The 20,149-nt window shown below is 40.0% G+C and overlaps 1 protein-coding gene across 1 annotated transcript in view; it reads left to right on the top strand.

The window, feature by feature from the left end:
- prkcz (protein kinase C, zeta) overlaps nucleotides 1–20,149 on the top strand; it is a 144,171-nt gene that overhangs the window by 16,652 nt on the left and 107,370 nt on the right. The window contains exons 3-4 of the mRNA XM_022200530.2: nucleotides 1,555–1,644; nucleotides 3,353–3,403. Coding sequence (XP_022056222.1) covers nucleotides 1,555–1,644; nucleotides 3,353–3,403 — 141 coding nt within the window. The remainder of the gene's footprint in view (nucleotides 1–1,554; nucleotides 1,645–3,352; nucleotides 3,404–20,149) is intronic.

The raw sequence follows: 20,149 nt of genomic DNA, 5'->3' as shown, positions 1-20,149 counted from the left end.
CCACGTGACAATGCAGTGGAATTGTTTCCAAGTGTTGCATTTAATTTTAATCTCTAATATCACTTTAGGATGACATCGGTCTGGTGACATGCAATCAACCCGCGTTCTTGCTGTTCACATAAGACGTAGTTCTTGATCATATCTGCATATATCACTTTCCAGCTGGATATTGAATGTACATCGCAGCTATAGTTTTATTGCCAGTGTTCCACAGTTATTGTGGTCTTTTAACTCAAAACACATGCTGCTAATCAATTAAAAACGATTGTGATGTGGATCTGAGTTTATATACACTATTGTAGTTTGGGGTCACTTGGGGACAAAGCAGCTGCTCCTGATAGTATCAGCCATAGAGTGCTGAAGACCTGCTCTTCTCAGCTGTGTGACATCTTCACATGCCTGTTAAACCTCAGGCTACATCTGCAGAAAATCCCCACACTGTGGAAAACATCCTGCATAGTGACTGTCCCCAAAAAGAGACATCCTACTCACTCCTGTGACTACAGGCCTGTAGCCCTCAATTCTCACATCATAAAGACACTTGAGAGACTGATCCTTTCTCATCTCAGACACCAGATGTCCATCTGATGGACATCTGGATATTGTAGAAGTGACTGTGAGGATTATGTTTTTTGGTTTTTCAAGTGCCTTCAATGCTGTCAAGCCGGCGTTCCTTGATGAGAAGATGAGGATGATGCTGATGGAGTCAGTTCTGGTCTCCTGGGTCATGGAGTATCTGACATGCAGACCACAGTATGTTCGACTACAGAACTGTGTGCCCAACAAAATCCTCTGCAGTACAGGGGTCCCACAAGGAACTGTCCTGTCCCCTTTCCTCTTCACATCATATACCTTGGGGTATAACTCAGATAGCTGCTTTCTTCAGAAATATTCTGATGAATCTGCGGTTGTTGACTGCATCAGCGAAGGAAGTGAGGAGGAGCACAGAGACATGATCAGGGCCTTTACTGACTGGTGCAACTCAGCCACCTTATGCCACCTTCTTCTGAATTATCTGGGGTGAGAATGCTCAGAAACTGAACTCTAGAAACAATGCTTCTCAATCACTACACAATCTGGAGGTGTTTCGGCAGAGCACCTTTAGCCACAGACTCATCCCTCCTCGGTGCAGGTCTGAGCGCAGCAGGAAGTCCTTCCTACCAGCTGCAATCAGGCTTTTCAATTCACAGTAATTCACATCAATGTTTTAACTTATCAGTTATATGCTCTGCATATGTTTTCAACATTTATAAATTTTCTAATTTATATACTTTCTAATATATATATTTATATAAAGTCATACTGATGACTGTTAGTGTTGATGTTTTGTCGGATTTGTCGGTTGTCTGCATGCTGACATGCTGCTGTTACAAGTAATTTCCTGTAAAGGATCAATGAAGTGTTATTCTTATTCTATTGTTGCTCTTCTTAAAAATGTCCTTAATTTTGAAAGAGAAGCAGTTTTTTTCAATGAAGATAACAGTGAATGGATCATAAATCCAGTCTAGACATTGTTAATGTGGTAAATAACTATGACTGTGTGTGTGTGTGTAGGGGACCCTTGTACCATTTCTTCTCAAATGGAGCTGGAGGAGGCTTTTCGGATTCACAGTCGAACCAAAAGGTCTGGTTTGCTTCTGCATGGTGAGTTAGCTCTTACTTTTATTTTTAGTTGAAAGAAACATATCGTGCACATCTCCAAGTCTGCATTTTTGTTCTGTGGCTCTGGTAGCATACGTTTGCATAATTTACATTTCAAAAACTCCTTATTTTTTGTGTGTCTCTTTATGTTGAACCACTGTCTGCTGACTTCTGCTGGCTCCGGAGGCTATGAAAACAAATAATAGTTGTAGGATTTTGTGTTTTTTTTTTTTTTTTTTTATTCTTTGCCCCTGAATCCAGGACTAAAGAGCTTCTGTAGCCTGAGTCCTATCAGAAATATGAACAACGTCAGAAACCTTACAAACAATCTGAGCAACAGCTTGAATGACTTGAGAAGTGCAGAGCAGGCTGATGGATGGACTTTGGACTTGCAGGGAGCAATTTTACATCCGTTCATTTTAAGTTTTTGCACAGTTACAGTATAAGAGGTGGAGGTTGACCTATACTATATATTTGAAAGAAAAATCACAAACACTTCAGCTTTCCTTGCGTATGGATTTTTGAAATAATATCCCTGGAAATTACTATTCAAGAAGCAGTTCAAAATAAGTATAAAGGATTTCGTCATTCGAAAAAAGTATGTATTTAGCTTATAGTTTTAGTCAAATGTTTGGTCATTTGATTTGTTTGTGAACCATTTACATGTTCTATAATGTTTTAAGGCTACAGCTGTTGCTATCTTATGTGTTTTAAAGTGAAATAAATGAAGTGGAATTTCTTCACTGAACGTCTAGACGAAGAATTAGATGAACTGCTGCTGTTATTCCTGAAACTTACTCATTCTGTATGAGAACAACATGAAAGGTAGCCAGCTAAAACTACTATTAGCAGTATATCAGCTTATTTTCATATTAATGTTGTTGTCAGAAATCACTTCAGTGTATGAAAGTCCTTTTTATTCAAAATAGTCCAGCAGATCAGGTAGCTAAATGAACTTCTGACTTTAAGATACAGCCATGGCCATAAGCTTGGACACAAGTACCATGACACTTGTGAATCTTAGAAAATACCACAAAATTGTCACTTACAATACAGTACACAACTGCTGAGAACTATATTAAGTTTCATATTTAAAAAAAACATCAAAAGAGTTTGGTGTCATTTTGTTATTCTTACCAAATTCGGTTGTGAAAGTAACTGCATTTTTTTGTTATTTTCTTCTAATATTATGTTTGGGAACAAAGTTGTTCCAATTGTTGGAATTTATTAATAATATTATATCCCTTGTTGATTTGTTGACTAATTAAACTGGTGCTGTCAAAAAATATTAGTTATGTTCTGTAATAGACATCAAAACAGACATAGTAAGTCATGCTGTGTCCAAACTTATGGCCATGGCTGTACTTTGACTGGTGGAGCACTGTTTCACTGTTAGGAGCTACAGTGCCACAGATTGTTGAAAAAGACTTGCATTAAAATGGAGCTTTTTGTCCATTCTTTGACCTTTGACATTATCAGTTCATTTTCATTTGGTGGTAAAAGTACAATATACTTTATCAGGAGTCTCATTTTAAAATGTTTAGTTTTATTTAGTTTTAATGTTGCTTTATAGCATAAAAAATACAGTATCGGCAAATAGTTTTGTTACAGTTTTCATTGGCAAAGTGAACACTGCTACTTCATGACTGGAGAAGAACAATAACAGAATGAAATCAGTCAGCTTTCTTTTGCTTTCTGTTTTTTTTTTCAGTCTTCCCCAGCATCCCAGAGGAGCCTGGCATGCCCTGCCCTGGAGAGGACAGTGAGTGAAGCAGCGCTACCTTCATTGTCTAGCTTTTTTAGGTCTTCCAGTTAGTTGACACAATGCTGTGCAGCTAGCACTGATATACTTTATACTATTATATATACTTTATATATTATATAAGTATATATACCGGGCTTTGCAAAAGTTCTGTTACACAGTTTCATGATCTTTAGAGACGTTTACATGTCGGAGTGAAAAATTACATTAAATAAACTGAAAGTTCTACCTTATAGGCAGGTGTCCATAATACAGTTTTTTTCTCCAGTGAAGTTGTATCAAGATGGAAGTCAAAAGAGTTGAGATATCTGCTCTCCTTCATGCTGGCCACAACAAGTCTGACAGAGCCAGGCAGCTGAACATCAGCCGGATGACCGTCCACAGAGTCGCGGAGAGGCTCAAGAATGGTGAAGATCTTTCAGTGATCTTTCAAGAATGGTGAAGACCTGAAAGATCTTCACCATTCTTTAGCCTCTCCGCGACTCTGTGGACGGTCATCCGGCTGACGTTCAGCACAAAGGAGAGCAGATATCTCAACTCTTTTGACTTCCATCTTGATACAACTTCACCGGAGAAAAAAAATTGTATTAAGGACACCTGCCTATAAGGTAGAACTTTCAGTTTATTCAATGGAATTTTTCACTCCAACATGTAAACGTCTCTAAAGATCATGAAACCGAGTGTAACAGAACTTTTGCAAAGCCTGGTATTATATATACTTTTTACTAGGTTAAGTGTGTCTGTACAACAGTGGAGTTGGGTGAAAGCTCTCTGGATTGCCCTGAATAAGCTGCAGTTGTAGAAGACTCTGCATCGGTCCTCAGCCAGTAAAGACTTGGGATCATTGTTGCTCTTTAAAATCCACATGCAGCGATGTTCTGTATTCGATGCAGATGAAATAATACGAGTCAAATTCTGATGTTACTACTAGAATGCAAAGGTGTTGAAGAAAGTCCACAATGCAAGCCCTTGTGTTTGTTCAAATCTAAAGGGTCACTGTTCTTAAAACAATGATTACATTAGTGAATCTGGCGTTCAAGTCTTGTAGCTATATATTTAGGGAATGGGATGGAAGAGCTACTTCACCGAAGGGCTTCAATTCAAAAGTTAGTGAAGAAGATTGAGCCGCATCATTAGATTAGAGACTTCGTGTAGCCTCATCTAATTTTTCTCTTTTATTTTGTGATTGCTATTACCACCTATGTTAAACACATGTCAAAAGTCTTTGGCCAAATTTCTCAAAAATTCTCAAAGCTGGCTGTGCATGTCTATATATATGAGGAGGTCTTATGACTTGTTACACATACAGTGCCTTGTGAAAGTATTCGGCCCCCTTGAACTTTTCAACCTTTCGCCACATTTCAGGCTTCAAACATAAAGATACAAAATTGTAATTTTTTGTCAAGAATCAACAACAAGTGGGACACAATCGTGAAGTGGAACAAAATTTATTGGACATTTTAAACTTTTTTAACAAATAAAAACCTGAAAAGTGGGGCATGCAATATTATTCGGCCCCCTTGCATTAATACTTTGTAGCGCCACCTTTTGCTGCAATTACAGCTGCAAGTCGCTTGGGGTATGTCTCTATCAGTTTTGCACATCGAGAGACTGAAATTCTTGCCCATTCTTCCTTGCAAAACAGCTCGAGCTCAGTGAGGTTGGATGGAGAGCGTTTGTGAACAGCAGTCTTCAGCTCTGCCCACAGATTCTCGATTGGATTCAGGTCTGGACTTTGACTTGGCCATTCTAACACCTGGATACGTTTATTTGTGAACCATTCCATTGTAGATTTGGCTTTATGTTTTGGATCATTGTCCTGTTGGAAGATGAATCTCCGTCCCGGTCTCAGGTCTTTTGCAGACTCCAACAGGTTTTCTTCCAGAATGGTCCTGTATTTGGCTCCATTCATCTTCCCATCAATTTTAACCGTCTTCCCTGTCCCTGCTGAAGAAAAGCAGGCCCAAACCATGAGGCTGCCACCACCATGTTTGACAGTGGCGATGGTGTGTTCAGGGTGATGAGCTGTGTTGCTTTTACGCCAAACATATCGTTTTGCGTTGTGGCCAAAAAGTTCCATTTTGGTTTCATCTGACCAGAGCACCTTCTTCCACATGTTTGGTGTGTCTCCCAGGTGGCTTGTGGCAAACTTCAAACGAGACTTTTTATGGATATCTTTGAGAAATGGCTTTCTTCTTGCCACTCTTCCATAAAGGCCAGATTTGTGCAGTGTATAACTGATTGTTGTCCTATGGACAGACTCTCCCACCTCAGCTGTAGATCTCTGCAGTTCATCCAGAGTGATCATGGGCCTCTTGGCTGCATCTCTGATCAGTCTTCTCCTTGTTGGAGGTGAAAGTTTAGAGGGACGGCCGGGTCTTGGTAGATTTGCAGTGGTCTGATACTCCTTCCATTTCAATATGATTGCTTGCACAGTGCTCCTTGAGATGTTTAAAGCTTGGGAAATCTTTTTGTATCCAAATCCAGCTTTAAACTTCTCCACAACAGTATCTCGGACCTGCCTGGTGTGTTCCTTGGTCTTCATGATGCTCTCTGCACTTTAAACAGAACCCTGAGACTATCACAGAGCAGGTACATTTATACAGAGACTTGATTACTCACAAGAGAGAGTCTAACTGCAGCAGGCATAATGACCTGCAGGAGCACATATCATGTAGAGAGGTTGAAGGTGTTGGCCAGGAGAGGCCATAATCCTTGAACTGTAGTGCACATGTTTCAGAATCATGTACTACTTGTTGCTTACTATTTTCAAATTGTTCATTGATCCTAACCTCAGACTCCACAAAAGCTTGTACGGACTGATATATATATATATTTGTAATACTGGGATATTGTTTTTTCATCATTTTAAAAAAGTTCCAAATTAACATAAAATAACTGGAAATACCAGTCAGTGCAGAAATTGAACTGCTATTTTAATGGTACAGCAAGAAACTCTCCTTTAACACTCCACGGTCTAATGGCTTAATAGAAGCCAAAACATGTGGTCACTAAAATCAAAGCATTTGTGCTGTCAGGAGCATGATGGTGGTTGGCCAAGTTTTATGACAGCCTTCTTATGATGTCTTCTTTACAAATTGGAAAGAAACAGCAGCAAAAGGATCAACTTTGAAATGAATTCTAAAAATAGTGGAGTCAGATTACTGTGATACAACAGTGATTTCTGCATTCAGCCGTGAGACATCAGTTGATTTTGTCAATATATCTGTTGAGTAAACTTTTTGAATGGTTTCCAGTTGGTAGCCAAACTTGCTAACTTACTGTTACTGCTTAATGAACGCACAGCTTAGCTCATCAAACACGACTCACCAACTAGCACAACAAATTGTCAGTATGCACCAGTTCATTTTGTTGTGCCACGTTCTGGTCTTGCGTGAAAGGAATTATTTAGATTGCAAATATTTGTTGAGTTTATCCAAATTATTCCTACTTTGAAATCTCCTCAGATATTTTTAGAAATGTGTGGACCCACTGGCTGGTCAACCCAGGAGCTAACAGAGTAGCTCCCGAGATAACTGGTTAGTCAGTGTCTGTTGTCCTACTGAGGAGAATAGTCTTATTTTGCCAAGCATTTTTTTTACCACCAGTTCTGTTGTCCTTAGTGTTTTGATATGGCATATTTTTTATTGTTAGAGGATGACATTTCACCTTAAAGTTGCAATACAATAGGTCCAGGAAGCTTGATGTTTTAAGTGAACAGCACATTGTTGCTTCCTTGAACTTACACTTATCTTCAAGTAGGGGATTTAGAACATGGCTGACTCTGTATTTTGAAAGGCCTTCAAGGTGGTCTTGTACCTGACTCCTGAAGAACTGAACATGATTTAGCTCGGTAAATATATTGACTAAGAGATATGCAAACCTAATGGACAGATTGGAATCACTGAGGTTGGCTAAATATTTTTTTTGTTTGAACAAAAAAGAGTTCCAAGGCCATCACACAATAGCAGCTATGAATATGTGCAGAAAATGTCATGCTAGTTTGACCTGTAATGTTTTCCAAGTGTTGGACGGTTGGACATCTCCATTCTTAGCTCTGTGTAAAAGGCCTAAATATTGTTCTTAGACTATAATATCAGCTATTGCTGGTACTGTGGTCCCCTCCCTCCATGTACTCTCATGCTGTTTGCTGCACTCCCTCACTGTCTATTTGCTGTGACAGCAGGTTTCTACTCTGCACTCCTGACTGTGTCTGTGTGTGTGAGTGTTTTTGCATGTGTGTTTGATGGGAGGGCAGCTTTGTCCCTGAGGCAGACCACTGGTGTAGTGTGTGAAGAGCAGAGTGGGACTGTCATTCTGTAGGTAGGTAATGAAGGGCTAACACACACCGAAGTGCTGAGTCAAAGTATTGTACAGCTTTGCTTGTAGGGCCCTCTGGATGAAATGTAATATTGTCCAGTAATACTTGTGGAATGCTGCTGTGTTTGCTCCCTTTTAAACCTCCTTTGCCTGCTGTTGATGTACATAAGTTGAAAGAAGGGGGCAGAGCTGTTCTCTTTAGAGTCAAGGAGGAGAGGAAAGAATGACAATGAGTGGAGGAGGGAGGGAGACGTTGTTACTCATTCATTTTTAGAATGTTTCTGTTTTTCAAGGCAAACTCAGCACTGTTTTCTCCTGATTAAATATGCAGTGGCTAGTCTGAAGATAGTGAATCAGTAAAGGTTCAGTTGAACTAAAGTTACAAATATCGTATTAACAAAATTTCTATATCTAACCATACAGATAGTTATGACTTGTGATCTTTGATTTTGTTTTAACTTGCTGTATTCAATGATGGCTGGACAGTAGCTCGGTGGGTAGCACTTTTGCCATGTAGCTAGAAGATCCCTGGTTCGTGTCCAGGCCTTCACAGCATCTTTCTGCATGGAGTTTGCATTTTCTCCCTGTGCATGCGTGGGTTTTCTCCAGGTTCTCTGGCTTCCTCCCACAGTCCAAAAACATGCTGAGGTTAATTGGTAACTTTAAATTGTAAGTAGGTGTGAATGGGAGTTTTTGTTTGTCTCTTTGTGTAGCCCTGTGGTAGACTGGTGACCTGTCCAGGGTGTCCCCTGCCTTCACCCTAAGTCAGCTGGGATAGACTCTAGCACCCTGAGACCCTAATAAGGATTCAGCAGTGTATAGATAATGGATGGATGTATTCAATGAGACCATAGTGTATAGTATTTGTAGATGTATGTAATCAGTGAAAAGTTATGGCACACACCACATTGTTGATCAAACTGAAGACATCAACAGTATGAAACACTCCTCAATGTCTCCTCCTGCTTTAATAACAGCTTTCCACACGCTGTTTTCTTAGTCAGCGTCATGAGGACATCACCTGGAGTTATTCCAATAGTACTGAAGGAGTTCCAGCATATACTGAGCTCTTCTTAACTGCTTTTCCTTCATCATCCCAAACCATCTCAGTTGGCTTTAGGTCTGTGACTGTGGAGGCCAGGTCATAAGATGCAGCAACCATCACTCGCCTTCTTTGTCAAGCAGCCCTTCCAGAGTCTGTAGCTGTAATTTGGCTCATTGTGCTGTTGAAAAAACTAATGATAGTCCCACTTAACTCAAATCACATGGGATGGTGTGTTTCTGCGGGATGGTGCTGTAGTCATGCTGGTTAAGTGTTGCCTTGAATTCTGAAGAAATCTCTTAACAGTGTCACCAGCTGCTGCTTGAATTTAGGACACCAGAGATTGCATATAAATAGCACGACATCTCAGACTGGTTTCACATGTCTACACATGTGAAGCTTTTGGCCTGTCATTCTGTGGCATTCAATTAACACATGACAATTATTAATATGAAAACATAAAAACACTCATTGTGGTTGTTAAATCCCCTGTATGATCAACCAGGCTAAGCATCTATGTAACATTTGTACTGCATCTATTTTTTTTAAAATCAATACACAGTTTCTCAGTTGTAGCTGAAAGGCAGACTTGTATGTCTCTGTCCACCTGCATGTGCGTCCTGTGCTTAGTTTCTGTTGCAGTTAGTGTGGAGAATGGTGACTCACACAGGTGGAGAAACTTGTAGGGAAGGTAAGCAAACTTTGGGGTACTGCTTTGAAAGGGGTGACCAAACACTTGCAGGTTGTTCACTTTCATTGTCTGGTCACAGGACATCTCTAGCAGCTTCTCTTCTGCCTTGTCAGTAAGGCCACTGGAAATTCTTCAACTCTCCTTCTTACTGTATCATTTAAAAGAGGAGCAATTTTCACCCTATTGTTTTCTTCTGCTTTCGTATAACCTCAAACAGTTTAACCTCAGCTGGTAGTTTGACTTCTTCACAAATTCTCATCCTTTAATCAGAAAAACTCTTTGTGCTGTGTTATCAGAAAACTCATCTGTCGAAAAAGTCCACATGGTTCCTGTTTATTTTTCAGCAGTGCAAAAAATCAAAGGAAATAAGCTGATAACTTTATAAATGACTTTGTTTCGGCTGCTGTGCGGATTTCTGTAGCAAAGTACTGCAAAAACAAAACAACGTTGGTTGCTGAAATTTAACCAGCCGTTTCTCTGAAAGCGTATTGATGTGTTACTTATTTGATTGAGCCGAATTTAAGGACTCCATTCTTTTGGTCACAGGGCCTCTTCTTGGAATATGAAAACAAGCTTACACAAAATGATTTAGTCAGTAAGTAGAGTAAATGTTACATGGAGACAAAATGTTCTGCAGAAAATGAGAAAAGAACAAAGTGGGAGTGAAGGAAAGTTATTTGACTGCACTATAGATATTTGATACTGGTTTCATTACAAGTGAGTATAATTTGTGTTAGAAAATGTCTGAAAATATCTGTTTCTGTCCACCAACATACGTATCCTTTTTTTTCCCCCCTGTCTGTTTACCATGTGGTTAAAGTTGGCTAAAGGTGGTTACAAACAGACTGAGGTCAAACTTTATGTATTCACACAATTAAAGATGTCTTGTGTTCACTGGTGCAACAAAAATAATAATCTCTCTGTTCATCGCTCTCAGTTAACATGATCTAGTAAATGCAGGTTTAGCTTTCTTTTGACTGTACAGTATTTTCACAACTGAGTCAAAAGATTTAGATGAGAAAAGGACATAACTTCTCATAAACTAAAACAAAAAATATTCTGTACTTCAGTCAATATTTTGGCTACAATTATTAACAATATGTAAATTGCTGTCAAACAATATAGCACTATGTGCATAAAAACAACACACTCAAAAATGTATGTCAGATTTGAAAAACTAATGTTTTCAGGCTAAAGAACCCAGAAGTGTGAAATTTGGCTAAATGGCTCTGTTCCAATGGGTCATGGCAGTGAGCCTGTATGCACAATAAAAAGGCCCTGGAGCTGGAAAAACTTATCAGTATGTCAGCTATGAAACAAGGACTATGAACACATTATTGGCCAAATAATCTTAGGTCAGCTAAGACTTTCTAGGAATTGGAAATGGCTGAACTCATTTCTAGTTCTTCCAACGTATTCTGGACCCATCTCACACAAATGTCAGCTATGACAAACTTTTCATTTCCGGTTGTGATTAGTCCAAAAATATTTTATTCATGGGCATTAGGGCTGAACAAATATTTGATATGGCATCCAATTTTGAAGCTATGCATTTGCTAATTTGCAAAGGCTGCAGTCTGTATAAATATTATGCTGCAGGTCTGGCCTAGGGTTTATTTTCTGTTATTTCTTTACCTTCATTGCAGAATGAGCAGTGCTCAGATGCTGCTTCTGAGCATGAACCTGGTTTCTGTGTCAGTTAATTTAGAGAAATGTCCCACTACTCTGAAATATTCAGTGACAGAGTAAAACTACTCTCAGAAGTACAATTTTTTTCCAAAACATTACTGAAGTAAATGTAACAGAGTAAAGGTAACTCGTACTACCCACCTCTGGTTGTGTAGCCAAGTTTGCGTGTTCATTCCGTTTTCTTAAAGAATAAACTTCATGACTTGCTCAGGTGGATATTCTAACAATTACCTACTGAACTTGTGCCATCTGTCCAAAACTCTATGACCAGTTTCGACACAGAAGTTACACAAGTACCAACTCATTAACTTAACAGAACCTCCGTTAGCTAACTGGTAATTGTGGCTAAAGTTAACAGAAAGTGGAAGACGACACAAAACATGTAAACATGAAACACTGCAAAGCGTAACTTTCTATATTATTTTACCACTTACCTCAGTTGAAAAGTTGTTCGTGATGTCACGCTCCAGCTAGTTTGTGCAACAGTGCTGTTTTTAAGCTACTGACATCTGCTTCCTTGCACGCCCTCAATCACATGATTACCGTGACCGAGGCCCCGTTACCTCACAGCGTGTGTCCCAGTATTCAGGATTCTTTTAATATTTGTTAGCCAATTGTAATCTTGTAATTTTATGCTGAACAGTAAGTTTGTTTGTTTTTTCTTTGAGGCTTTCCTTAGAGGCTGATGTTTTTCACCATTTTTCAAATTTTTTCCATAAGGTCTTCTCGGTGCGGTACGGCTCTTTGCTTGCGAGTGGACTAGTGGCTGGAAAGAGGCACAATTTTCCGCACCTTCTCGACCGGGGTCCCAAGCGAGCTGACATGACCCAATACTAGTACAGGCCACTGATTGGACAGGAGTGAAGGCCACTGATTGGACAGGGAGTGATGACACAGAGCGACTCCAGCATGAAAACAAAAGCCTGCATTATAAAAACTGTAAACAGCAACAGTGTGCATTGCTCTTCACGTGCAGTGTAGTATTGCAACCATTCTTCTTATAGTCACTAGGTAACTGTGAAACTGGATGACTGGATGAAAGTATACTTAGAAATAAGAAAACACAGCTGTTCTTAGCAACTCCAAAATGTGCACAAGACAAAATGAAGTTTCACACCACATTGTTTATAGCTGTGGTGGAGGAGGTACTGTTTGTGCTTCGGTTAAAGTGAAGAGTGACAAAAATTTATTAAAGTAAAAATATCACAGACATGATCATGATTGAAAATGGATGGACTGGTGGCTAAACACATCACATCATAGCTGTGGAGTCCTTCAAGCTCCTGGAGACTACAATCTCTCAGGACCTGCAGTGGGAGACAAACATCCACTCCATCCTGAAAAAGGCTCAGAGGAGGACATGTGTCCTACAACAGCTGAGGAGACACGGAGGAGCTACAGGAGCGGTTGATCCAGTTCTACACTGCAGTCATCCAATCTGTCCTGTGCACCTCTGGATCAGCCACACAGCAGGACAGAAACAGACTACAGCATATAAATTTACTACAATAAATACAGAAATGTTCTATTGATACAGTGTTTTTAACTGACACACGTCAGTTCTCCGTAGCCTGAGCAAAAGGTAGAGTTGACAACAATGGACAAGGCTTCTCTTGAAAGCAACTTGCTTTGGGCTTTTTTAAGGCTGAAAGTGTGATTTTCGTGTGTGTGTGAGACGAGTGAACAGACCCCTCTCTGTGTGAAAAGCGAATGTTGGAGGGTGGGAGGAGGTGAAAGTGTTGAAATCCCGGATGATGCGCTCGGTGGATGGAGGCTGCCCTGCCTTGCACCGGATTCTCAGACAGTAACCCACACTCCCCCCACAACACCCCAAGCTCCGCCCACGGCCCCACCCCTCACCCCTCCCTCCCACCGCTTTTTCCCATCATCCCCCTCTCTTTCTCTCAGCTGTGTGGCACCACTGTCTCTCCAGGGAGGAGCCTACAGCACTGCTGCATCACACAAGACACAGAGGTGGGCGAGGGACACAGTGTGAAAGTGAAAGACAGGGAGAGAGAGAGAGGGGGGGGAGTCATTGTACCGTGCAGATAGCGGCTCTGAATATACAAGACAGATATTCATTTTTTTTTTGTTTTTATTCTTCTATTTTTGGCTTTGACTGCCGCGGCAAAAAAAAAAAAAAAAAGCAGAGATACGACTTCATCGAGGACAACAAGTTCTGGAAGCAGAGGGGAGAAACAGACAGGGAGAGAGAATTAAAGAACCTTGAGGAAAGCAAGGCGACTCTCTCAGCTGGAAGGAGAGAGGGGAAGAAAGGGCGGGTTAGCTAGAGAGGGAGGAAATAATTAAATAAATCCCAGGGAGGAGAGAGAAAGAGGGAGGGATTGTCAGAGAGAGGGAGAGGAGGGGATGTAGCAGTGTGTATCCTTGCCGGCTCGCCACACATACACACATACACATACACACACATACATGTACACAAACACACACGCACCCTTATCCTGGATAATGTGCTGAAAGAGGTGGAGAGAAAGGAAGAAGGCAACCCGGTGAGCTATCAGCTATCTATTCTGCATCCTTCCATCCATCCATCAATCCATCCTTTCATCAATCCATCTGTATTTAGACACCAAACCCTGAGACAATGGATTTGGACGAGTGTGTCCTTGCCTGAAATCTTTCTTTGTGTGCGTGCATGTGTGTGTGTGTGTGTGTCTCTCTCTGTATGTGTGTGTGTGTGTGTGTGTGTGTGTGGGAGATCTTCCTTCCTTCCTTCCATGATTAGCGTTTGTGATTGATTCATGCCTTATCGCTTGTCGTGCCACGCATTGCAGGCAGGGACTGTACATGCAACCTGCTAGCTGTGCTAGCATGGCTGGTGCCTGTTTTCTGGTTTCCTTCACTGTATTGTAGCTCTGGAAGACTGTCTGTTTGGCAGTATACTCATAGACTGCACCTGCCAACGAGTGCGACATGGTGTTGGTGTAAATATGTGAGTGTAAAGGTTGCATTGTTTTGGTGGTGTCTAATTGAATCATTATATCAGACTAGACTCGCCTTAAATTCAAATGTGCTGTAGTGACTGGCGTACACCTGATGTAATGGCTGATGCAGGCTGATTGCACATTAGAAGATTTGCACTGGCTGTACTGGAATCCTTTAATGTAAATTAACAGTTTGAATGCTGTTTCAGACGATTGTCTGCAGTATACAACAGAATATTACTGAAAAGTCAAATGATTCAAAGATATCTTACATTAGATATGTTATTAAGAGTACTGGCTCTGATGTTCAATCATAAACTGTTTTGATTTAATGTAGAAAAAAAACAGACCCCATATCACAAATTTAATGCAACAAAAAGTCAGTCACCTTTTGTTACTGAGATTTAAATGTTTTGTTTTTTCACTACTTCATATGTCCACTTTTATTTTTAATGATAATTCAGTCCTTCTCACCATGGAGAATACCAATTTCCTCAACTAATGCAGGATTGTGCTTTCAGTGTGGTCCTGACCAGATTCATGACAAAGATGGTGAGCCACATCAAATTTATCTTGGTCTCATCCAAACAAAGAGTACATTTCCAATATTCGTCAGGCAGCTTTTCATGTTATTTAGCAAAATTCAATCTTGCAATCTTGTACCAAAAAATAATCAAGTTTCATGGAAACTGACAACATTTACTGTCCTTCACACTGTCTGAGCGGTCACAGAAATTTTGTTTTCCTTTTATATCCCTTAGCCAAGTCTATGTTTTTATGAGAGATTACGGAGACTGTCTGGTGACATTTTAAGTGGACGCTCACTGTGACTGATTAGTGGTCCTATGGCTCTTTCTAAACTTTTGGATTACTACTTTGATGTGATTTCAATGATTTTTTTGCTGGTCACCAATCTTCCTGTATCCTTTTCCATGTTTGTGAAGACTCACAATCAGATTTTTCAGTTCCTCTGGCAATTCTTGTTCTTCATGTGAAGACATGATGCAGACATGCAGATAAACCAGATCCATAGGTCCAGCACTGAGCAAGTTCTGCTGTTCACGGGTCATTTTATAACCATGTTCATGCAGTTACACTATTTGGAAATCACAGGTGTACTTTAATTTGTTTTAATGATTCTATATAGTCTTTCTAAATTAGGTGTCTTTGATTGTTCATAAGTGCAAATACTCTACTATTCGACTCAAAGTATCACAGTCATTGAGAGGTGATACAAATGTGAATTATATCACGTTTAAGTGATTTTGCACAGGATATTGACTAAGATTTTCTGTCAGAGAAAATATTATTTTAAGAAATTGTTGAATTGTTGTGGCAAAAATGATAAATATTGTACAAAATAAAGGGAATGGCAATGGGTTTATATATATACTGAGCTTTCTTAGTCTCCATGGTGCTCAAGACAGAGAAAACACAAAAATGTTTCCTTTCTCTTTCCTTCCATTCTTACCAAAGACTGTGTCATAAAAGCAATAAGAAGAACATTTATTCACTAATCTCAATTTACTTGTCCTGGTTCATACGACTCAGTTTGTGGAAACAACTGTATGCCTCCTGTGGTTCTGATGGAGCTTCCTCAAATCTTTCTCCGGGTTGCATTTGGGGAAAACACGTAACATGTAACTATGCAAAAAACATTAAGTGACACTATCGGGTTGTGTTCTGGGAAATGTAGGAGTTTTGGAGTTGGACCCATAGGAGGATCTTCTGCTATATTGATTTTTGCCACTGTCTTTTGTTTTTGTCCCAGCTTTATGGTATTACAATTGCAGAGTTCATTTGCAAACACAGATAACTCAGTTTTGATAAATTTTCAGAAAACTTTTTTTTGTTTACTTGAGATAATATCAATCAAACTGAAACTGAGTGTATTTGACTCGGTAGTAAAATACATGACAAAATAGCGAAAAAATAAATTATTGGTGTTATCATTATTATTATCTCAAGTAAACAATAAAAAATGAGATTTCTGAAAATGGAGTTACCTGTTTTTGCAAATGAACTCCAATTCTAAATTGCATGTAGACCCTTTCAATGTGTTACTGTATTTTTTAGGTTGAACTGTATAATAAAGACAAAAACATGGAGTGGTTTACCCCACCTCTTATTTGCTTTGACCAGCCACTGAGGCTGACACTCATAGATATTGTAATACTTAGATCTATCTGCTTTTAGCTCAGTAATCAAACTGCATTTTAATTCTGTCATTCCATTTGAACTTGACGTCATGCTCATGTTAGATGCTGCTTGTTTTGTTTGTATTTGACCGAGACAGACTGCAGTAGTCGTTGCATTGAGTTGTTTGTGAAAAACGGATTTATTGTTCAATCCTAGGTAGCTAAGCACATTTCACATCGCACAAGAATGCCAGTTTAAGTCCACTTACAACTGCATCAGTTATGTCCATCTTAGTCTCACTTGTTAGCGTCTTTGTTGCCACTTTTCTGTTACTATTTGACCATTTGAACCATTCACTTCAAATACCCATTTCTCATCTGCTGTTTTGTCGGGTAAATGAGGCACATCTAAGCTTACAATTGTGATATTTCTGTCCAATTAAAAAAAAACTTGTTAAAAATAAATTGGTTGCACTTATCAGATTCTGTCAAAACAAGAAAGTTTGCTGTCTCTGGCATAACCATGAAGGCTTTAGCGACTTAACTTTGACCAGCAGCAGACAACATCACTTCACAACAGTTTTATGACTATCCATCTGAACTGCAGGATGTGTGTTTACTTCGCAGATAGGAGACAAGTATGGAAACAAATTTAAAATGTAAGTCACAAAATATGTAAAGTATAGTCACTACTTTTTCAGATTTTGATAACACCTCTCGGCACTTGAAAAAATTTTGTACTTGTTGATTCCCATTGCTCATTATTGTACAATAAAAATTCAATGTTTAGTAACTGATTTTTTTTCTCTTTTGAACTTGGTTATGCAGCACAAAATACTTTTCAAAGTTTTCTCTGCTTCTCGCCATCCTTATACTGTTTCCATAGAGGTTTGGAGTGTAACGGTACACGTATTCGTACCGAACCGTTCGGTACAGGCCCGTTTCGGTTCGGTATGGAGGTGCACCGCGGTACAAAAATTTTAAGACTATTAACAATGACCAATGTACAGAATTGTTTAAATTGCGAAACCTAAAACTTCACAGTGCCCACAGTTGCAGTGGACGTTCTCCGGCTCACAGTTGCGTAGTATTGTGCAACTAAAAACAAGTAGGAGTTTTCAGTGAACCACAAGATGTGACAGATCGTTATTCTCCTGCCGGCGCTTCATGGCTAATGCTAGCAACAACGAGAAGAAGCAAGAGCTGGAAGACACTCTGATGTCATTAAAATCCCCCATTTGGGATCACTTCGGTTTCCCAGTGAAGTACGAAAAAGTAGAAAAACAAGTGGACAAGCCATATGCCGACACTGTGAAGCAGTTCTCAATTATGCATCCAGCAACACGCCAAACTTAGACACACATTTGAAAAAGCACCATCCAAGCGTAACTATCCCTGCTGCTAGGAAAAAACAGCAAACTGTACAAGCGATGCTCCCAACATCATTTCATCAAATGCTGCCTAGCAATTTAGAACGGGCTAAAGCAATAACCAAGTCCATTAGTGTTTTCATAGCAGCAGATCTAGGCCATACTCTGTTGTTGAGAAGTGAGGTTTTAAACTTATGATGAAGGTCAGCTTACGTTAACTTTACATTATTGCTGTGCTCTTTGCTATAGATAAATGACTATATTCTGTACTTTTTTAAGCTTACTAGTATATTTAAGCTGGTAAACAAGAGCCTAACTAAATGGTGTTGTTTTTTTTTAAAAAAACAAACAATTATATTAAAATATATTTCCTATTTTAGGTGATAGGGCCCCGCTTTGAAGTTCCTTCTCATCCACACTTCAGCCAGAAAGTCATACCAGCTCTTACATCAGCAGTTGTTTTTTTTTTCATTTTTCCCCTGAGAACCAAACCGAACCAAACCGAACTGTGACTTCTGTACCGAAATGTACCAAACCGCGATTTTTGTGTACCATTACACCCCTAATAGAGGTGCAGTGAAAACTGAGCCTACAGTGAGTAAAAATGTGACAGGAGCAAAAAACTCTTAGCAGTTGCAGACAACTGGGGTTCAGAGGGTTAACATGTTTACCTGCTTATGAATTTCAAGGATATTATTAAAAGAAAACTCTGAAATGGTAATTTAGAGTGGGGAATAACACCTGACGGCTCTCCCCTTTAGGCATTTCAATCTATTGTGTTGATCCAGTTGACTTGACTTTGCTTGTTCAGAGAAAGAAGGCCAGTGTCCATCTGGACAGCTTTCCATGTTTTGTCCAGACAGCAGGCTGAGTTCTCATCCTTCAAGGCCATGATTTATTGTCCGGGTGACACTGTGTGTTAATTGCTACACTGCGTTCTTCTGATGCTGGACTGGTGGTAATGACTCAGCCCCTCTCTACCTTGAATGTTTCTTTGCTTAAAATGACAAGGCACTTTAGCATCCAGCCTCTCTGTCCTTGGCTTGCTCTCTGCAGAGCTGGGAGGTGAATACAGAGCTGGAGTATTACATCTCAGAGGCTATACCTGGTCTGGGGGGCATTTAGGGCTGCTTTGTGCTGTAGTGGCCGTGCTCTGTGCAATCTGAGTCATCCTGTGTATTGATCCCTACACTGTTTCCAGCTATTTATGAGCCTGAGTAAGACTGTGTGTGTGTGTGTGTGTGTGTGTGTGTGTGTGTGTGTGTGTGTGTGTGTGTGTGTGTGTGTGTGTGTGTGTGTGTGTGTGTGTGTGTGTGTGTGTGTGTGTGTGTGTGTGTGTGTGTGTGGCTGTGTGTGTGTGTGTGTGTGTGTGTGTGTGTGTGTGTGTGTGTGTGTGTGTGTGTGCATGTGTGTGGCTGTGTGTGTGTGGCTGTGTGGCTGTGTGTGTGCGTGTGTGTGTGGCTGTGTGTGGCTGTGTGTGTCTGGTAGGAAGTTACTTTATTGTGTGCCAGTTTTGCTGACTGGACACTGACCTATTAATAGCATTTTATGGATATTACTTGGTCGAGCTCAGTCTGCAATGCAGTCATTGATATGGAATGGTACACAATAATACATCTGCTCCCATTTCCTTTTGTTAGTGGATGTAACTGTTTTTCAGACCATATCAGCTGATATAGCTCTCTTCTGGTTTTCTGCTGTTGAGCCCATTGCAACTGCATTATGGAGCTCCAGTCAGCCTATAAGTGGTTGAACTGGTTAACTACAGACTGGCAGACTCAATGGACTGCTGCCTTTAATATCGGGCTGACCGTGAACTGGAAATCTTTCTGTGATACAATACCAGCAACATCTGCTGTCTCATGTTTGTTAATTGTGTGGCCATTCTGCTCTTAGTATCTGTTTACAACACCACAACATAAACATCAGCTACTATCTTCACAGCATACAGACACACTCACCCTAGTGCAAAAAAATGAGTGCAAGAGGATATCTAACAGTACATGCCAAAAACTAAAGGCTCTGTATTTGTCACTGTCGGACTTTTGTTACTTATTACTTAACCTTGGAGCCAAGGGTTGTTGAGAATGGCCTTTTTTATTGCTGGAAGACACTCTCACCAGAAACACAGACGAACAAGGGAACGGGTTTTCCATCCTGATCACATCAGATAAGGCTCCAATTATAAATGGGCTTTTCGCCACAACTGTGCCAGCCTCAGGGGATTAATGTTAAAGCTGGAACAGGTTGCATTTGCAAATTAGTGATGAGGGTGCTTGGTGTTTTCAAGGCTTGTGCAGACCATACATTCATTTTTATGAATTCATATGAACATTCTGTACTAATAGCTTGAGAAAAAAATCGATGGTTGTCGTTGCGACTTTGTCTTGTTTAATCGTGACCTTAGTTTTCATCTTGCTTTGCTGCTACAATGCATCATTTGCATCGTAGCAGGGAATGCATTCAGTTGGCTCAATACCGGCAGACTGTGGGATTACATAAACTCATCAGCCTTGGCTTAGAACCAAAGAGGGGGAAGCTACTTTCAAAA

Source organism: Acanthochromis polyacanthus, chromosome 6, assembly GCF_021347895.1.
Source record: "Acanthochromis polyacanthus isolate Apoly-LR-REF ecotype Palm Island chromosome 6, KAUST_Apoly_ChrSc, whole genome shotgun sequence".
NCBI lineage: Eukaryota > Metazoa > Chordata > Actinopteri > Pomacentridae > Acanthochromis > Acanthochromis polyacanthus.
Note: the sequence above shows the minus strand (reverse complement) of the source record. Positions and strands in the feature narration are given on the sequence as shown.